The sequence below is a fragment of the Pelodiscus sinensis genome, chromosome 30 (assembly GCF_052426305.1).
Source record: "Pelodiscus sinensis isolate ZL-2025 chromosome 30, ASM5242630v1, whole genome shotgun sequence".
In the NCBI taxonomy this organism is placed as follows: domain Eukaryota; kingdom Metazoa; phylum Chordata; order Testudines; family Trionychidae; genus Pelodiscus; species Pelodiscus sinensis.
Genome location: NC_143081.1, coordinates 10,186,547 through 10,191,931, shown reverse-complemented (window position 1 = coordinate 10,191,931; position 5,385 = coordinate 10,186,547). Strand labels below are relative to the sequence as shown.

Below are 5,385 nucleotides of genomic sequence, written 5' to 3'. Positions count from 1 at the left end.
ACTCTTAGTGTTTGACCCTGTGGACCCCGACAGGGCCCCCAGAGACCACAAACCAGATAAGGATCCAAGGTGCCAGACCAGGTTTATTGTTAAGCAAAGTACAGTCACAGTTGTCAGTAGACTCTACCGAACCACTACACACATGTACCATACAATGGAACTGGCTCAGTCAGCGGAAGGTCCCACTACCCCCTACATCAGGCAAAGACTGTCCCCCCAAGACAGCATTTCATATACAGCTACCAATAAGTTACACTTCACTGCCAACGTGTCAGGTTACCACCCTCGGATGCCACTTAGGCTACGTCTACACTGCTGAGGCGGAGGACACCTCCCCCACGCTCATGGACACTGACCTGGGGAGCCCCGTCATCGCTCGCCCACAGCAAGAGCAGGAGCAGGAGGGGGAGGGCTAGCCGGGGACCCCAGCGGGGGATGGGGACTCCACTAGCACCATCAGCTTGTCCCTGGAGCCAGAGCCTGCCAGCCAGGATGTGCCCCAGGCCTCCTCAGAAGCCGGGGAGGGATCCTCAGGTGAGTGGTGTCTTTCTCCTGCACTTGGGAGTTGTGCGGGGGGTGAGGGGCGAGTGTGTACAGTGTGTCGCTAGTGGTGCTCTGGCTGGGCACCGTGTTGGGCTCTGCGCACGTGCAACCTCGTATCACATCCCTATGTAGCACGTGGAGATAGCAGGCAGCCCCTGAGCACGCCTGGGATCCTGCTGGACACACAAGTCCTGTCCGGGGTGGGGTGGGGGGGCGCGCAGGCTGGGAGCAGGCTAGCCACAAGGGCGCAGGCCAGACCCCACGCCCCCTGAGGAGTGCCACACGCATTACAGGGCCACGCCTGCCCGTGCGAGACAGCAGTCGTGTCCATGCACATTGCTGCGAGCTGCCCCTGTGCGTGCAGCCTCCAGGAGGCCCCTGCTCCCAGCACTTCCCTGGGGTGCTTGTCCGTGGTGGGGGGGAAGCAGGCAGCCTGTTCCTCTGAACCGCAGCCTATTGCTCGCTGCTCACAGGAGGGCATGGCCTCGGGACAGGGTCTGCAGGGAGGACTGACCCCCCCCTCCCTCTGTGTGCTCTCCACAGCCGGACCAGCCGGGAGTGAGGGGCCAGCCAGTCCCCCACTGCCACCTGCCACAGGCCGGGGGACAGAGGCGGGCCCGGCTCCGGGAACAGCTCCTGCGGTGCCACGTGACCGCCATCGAGGAGATGCAGCTGACGTGGGCGGGGAAGGTCCGCTCAAGCCAGGAGTGGCGCCAGCATGGCTGGGGTTAATACACTGAGCTCTGCGATCTCTTCGGCAACCTCATGGCCAGCATGGGGGCTCACATGGCCCATGCTGCTTCCCCTGCCTCCCCTCCTGGCCCCCCTGCCGCCCCAATGCTCCTCTCCTGGCCCCCCTCCTGGCACCCCTGGAACCACCATGCTCCCCTCCTGGCCCCCCTGCCAACCCCACGGCCCTTCTCCTGGCTCCCACCCACCACCTCCCTGTGCTCCCTGCTCCTACTAGGCTGAGGAGGCCCCCGCGCCTGAGGTGGTGCTAGCAGCCGTCCTGGGCAATCATAAGCCCCCCTCCCAATTCAGAGCCCCTCCCCCTCCCAGTTCTGAGCCCCCTCCCTCCGCCCACCTTTCATTCCACTTCAATAAAAGATGTTTGGTTTGGTTGCAACACAGGCCTCTTTATTGGGAAGTGAGGGAAGGGGGGAAGGGAGGGGTTGTGGTGGGGAAGGGATGTGGCTGCTATGCAGGGGCCCCTTGGTAGTAGTCCCTGGGGATAGTTATTGAGGTGCCTGTGAGAACCTCTCCCTCAGAGCCTCCTGGGAGAGCACCCCATGTTGGTGGGTCTGCTGGGTGGCAGCTGTCCGGGGCTGCTCATACGCACGGCCCACTTGGCCGGCATCTGCCCCTCAGGCTGGGAGCAAGGCCTCCCCCTTCCTCTCCACAATGTTGGGGAGGACACAACATGCTGCTACCACCTCAGGGATGTTGTGCTCCCCCATGTCAAGGAGGTTCAGGATGCAACGGAACTGCGCCATCAGCTGGCCAAAAGTGCACTCCACCTGGTTCCTGGCTCGGTTCAGGTGGGCATTAAATTGTTCCCTGCTGGAGTCCAAGCGTTGGTGAAGGGCTTCATAAGCCATGAGGGGGTAGGCTACATCCCCCATGATGCATAGTGTCATTGGCACATCCCTGATGGCAAATTCCTGGAGGGGGAGAATGTGCCCGCCTCCAGCCTGCGGTGTTTCTAAAGATGCGGGCGTCGTGTGCCCTGCCCAACCACCCCACGAAACCGTCTGTGAAGTGTCCCCGGTGGTCGACCAGAGCCTGCAGCACCATGGAAAAGTTGCCCTTCCAGTTGATGTAGAGGGCCACTCGATGGGCAGGTGCTCGGATGGGGATGTATGTCCCATCGATGGCACATAGCGTTTCCTGTTTGGCCCTAGATGGGCAGCGGGGGAAACACTGACTCAGTGACTCCCTCACATTGGCAGATAAAATTCCCACTGGTTAAAAGCAGCCCCCCCAATCTGAGCTCCCCAAGCTGCTCCCTTCAGCACAGCGCCCCCTAGCGCCAGCCCTGTGAGAAGCCAGCTCTCCACCCAAAGTTGTTTTACACTCAAGTTTATTTCTTTCCTTTGCAGCTGTGTGCAATCAAGTCCCAGCGTGTCCTCTCGCCCTACGCCAGAGCCTCGGGCAGACACAAGCGTCTACATGCAGATGCAGAGAGCGGTGCAGACCTTTGTCCTGGATTTAGCCTCCCGGCCCCCCAAGGGAGGCAGGAAAATGGAATGTTCGGAAAGCCGAACTCAGGGAACCACTTGCCATATCCTGGCAGGGCAGGAGCTGACATTCCCACCTTCATTCTGCAATCCCAGAGTTCTGTGGGGGGGGGAGGTGGAATTTCCATGGCTGATTGATCCCAGCCTTGAGCTGCCCCCTGGAATAGGCACCTCTGTGCCTAGGCGCTGGCACAGGGCGGGCTGCAGGGGTGAGCCAGGGAGTAGTTTGACCAGGCCTGCTCTGTTGAGGTGCGACAGCAAACAGCTGGCAGGGCCTTGCACCCTGCACTGGGATGGACACTGTGCTTACAGAGACACGCGGCTGCTCCTCGCCCCCCCCCCCTCCGCCCCCGCTGGGAGAGTTCCTGAGGCTGAGAAACCTGCCTGGAAAACAAAGGGCAGGGAGCCCAGGCTGTTCCTAAGGGTCCAGGCTCTGGCGTGCTCAGCCTCAGCAAAGGGCCCTGAGGAAGGCGACCACGGCCTCTCAAGCTCTGTAGCCAGAGAGGTGACATTTTGGCGGGAGTCCCACAGGGGCCCAAGAGAATCCTGCCCCCATGGGTGGGGGCCGCCAACGCCCTTGCGTTTCTCCACCAGGCGCAGGGTGTGGCTCTGCCCTACACAGGCTGGGAACGCGTTTGCCTGCAAGCCAGTCTCTTCAGGGCCTTTTTCATCTCCTCGTTGCGCAGGGTGTAGATGAAGGGGTTGAGCAGTGGGGTGACGGCTGTGTAGAATATGGCCAGGGCGCCGTCGGAGGCCCGGCTGGAGGAGGGGCTCAGGTAGATGAGGACGGAGGGCACGTTGTACAGCAGCACCAGGGTGAGGTGGGCGCTGCAGGTGGAGAAGGCCCGGCGCCGCCCCTCGGCCGTGCGGATCTGCAGGATGGTGGCCACGATGTAGGCGTAGGAGATGCAGGTGAGCAGGAAGCAGCAGGCCGCCACCGCCCCGATGTTGGCCAGGATGATGAGCTGGTTGGCGGCCGTGTCGGCGCAGGCCAGCTTGAGCACAGGCGGGATGTCGCAGAAGAAGTATTCCACGTGGCGGGGGCCGCAGTAGGGCAGGCGGAAGGTCAGGGTGGTGTGGATGGCGGCGTGCACGGAGCCAGTGAGCCAGGTGCTGGCGGCCATGCCCAGGCAGACCCGCTTGCTCATCAGGACGCCGTAGTGCAAGGGGCGGCAGATGGCCAGGAAGCGGTCATAGGCCATCACCGTGTAGAGGAAGCACTCGGTGCTGCCCAGGAGGTGGAAGGCGTAGAGCTGCGCCACGCAGCCGCCGAACGAGATGGTCCTGCCGCCCGGCCCCAGCAGGCCCGCCAGGAGCTTGGGCACAGTGACGGAGGAGAGGCAGGCGTCCAGCACGGAGAGGTGGCCGAGGAAGCAGTACATGGGCAGGGCGTGGAGCCGGGCATTGCTCAGCACCGTCAGCAGGGTCAGCGCGTTGCCCAGCAGGGTGAGCAGGTAGAGCAGGACGAAGAGCAGGAAGAAGAGAGACGGAAACTGCCTGGTGTTGGGGAGCCCCTCCAGCACGAATTCTGTCACCGGTGTTTGGTTGCCCGGCTCCATTGGCCACCCCTGCGGAGAACGAGCAAAGCCAGAGTCAAAGAGCCGGAGTGCAAGGGCCAAAGTGTCCCCACTAGTGTCTCTTTTGTGCACGGACACTCACCCGCGCCCAGCATCCGTCCTGTCCCACCCGCCTGCCCCACTCACTCATCCCCAGTGCCAGCATCCATCCTGTCCCACCCGCCTGCCCCGTTCACCCATCCCCAGTGCCAGCATCCGTCCTGTCCCACCCGCCTGCCCCGTTCACCCGTCCCCAGTGCCAGCATCCGTCCTGTCCCACCCGCCTGCCCCGTTCACCCATCCCCAGTGCCAGCATCCGTCCTGTCCCACCCGCCTGCCCCACTCACCCATCCCCAGTGCCAGCATCCGTCCTGTCTCACCCGACTGCCCCACTCACCCATCCCCAGTGCCAGCATCCGTCCTGTCTCACCCGACTGCCCCACTCACCCATCCCCAGTGCCAGCACCCGTCCTGTCCCACCCGCCAGCCCCGTTCACCCGTCCCCAGTGCCAGCATCCGTCCTGTCCCACCCGCCTGCCCCGTTCACCCGTCCCCAGTGCCAGCATCCGTCCTGTCCCACCCGCCTGCCCCGTTCACCCGTCCCCAGTGCCAGCATCCGTCCTGTCCCACCCGCCAGCCCCGTTCACCCATCCCCAGTGCCAGCATCCATCCTGTCCCACCCGCCTGCCCCGTTCACCCATCCCCAGTGCCAGCATCCGTCCTGTCCCACCCGCCTGCCCCACTCACCCATCCCCAGTGCCAGCACCCGTCCTGTCCCACCCGCCAGCCCCGTTCACCCATCCCCAGTGCCAGCATCCGTCCTGTCCCACCCGCCTGCCCCGTTCACCCGTCCCCAGTGCCAGCATTCGTCCTGTCCCACCCACCTGCCCCGTTCACCCGTCCCCAGTGCCAGCATCCATCCTGTCTCACCCGCCTGCCCCACTCACCCGTCCCCAGTGCCAGCATCCATCCTGTCCCACCCGCCTGCCCCACTCACCCGTCCCCAGTGCCAGCATCCATCCTGTCCCACCCGCCTGCCCCGTTCACCC

The 5,385-nt window shown here is 63.8% G+C and overlaps 1 protein-coding gene across 1 annotated transcript; it reads right to left on the bottom strand.

Moving 5' to 3' along the window:
* Positions 1–3,394: 3,394 nt before the first annotated feature.
* On the bottom strand, positions 3,395–4,339 carry LOC142821270 (olfactory receptor 10S1-like). The gene has a single exon (XM_075912108.2). The coding sequence runs from the start codon at positions 4,337–4,339 to the stop codon at positions 3,395–3,397; it is 945 nt and encodes a 314-aa protein (XP_075768223.2).
* Positions 4,340–5,385: the final 1,046 nt, after the last annotated feature.

Coding starts and splice junctions, on each gene's coding strand:
- LOC142821270 (XM_075912108.2), bottom strand. CDS start 4,339: ATGGAGCCGGGCAACCAAACACCGGTGACAGAATTCGTGCTGGAGGGG.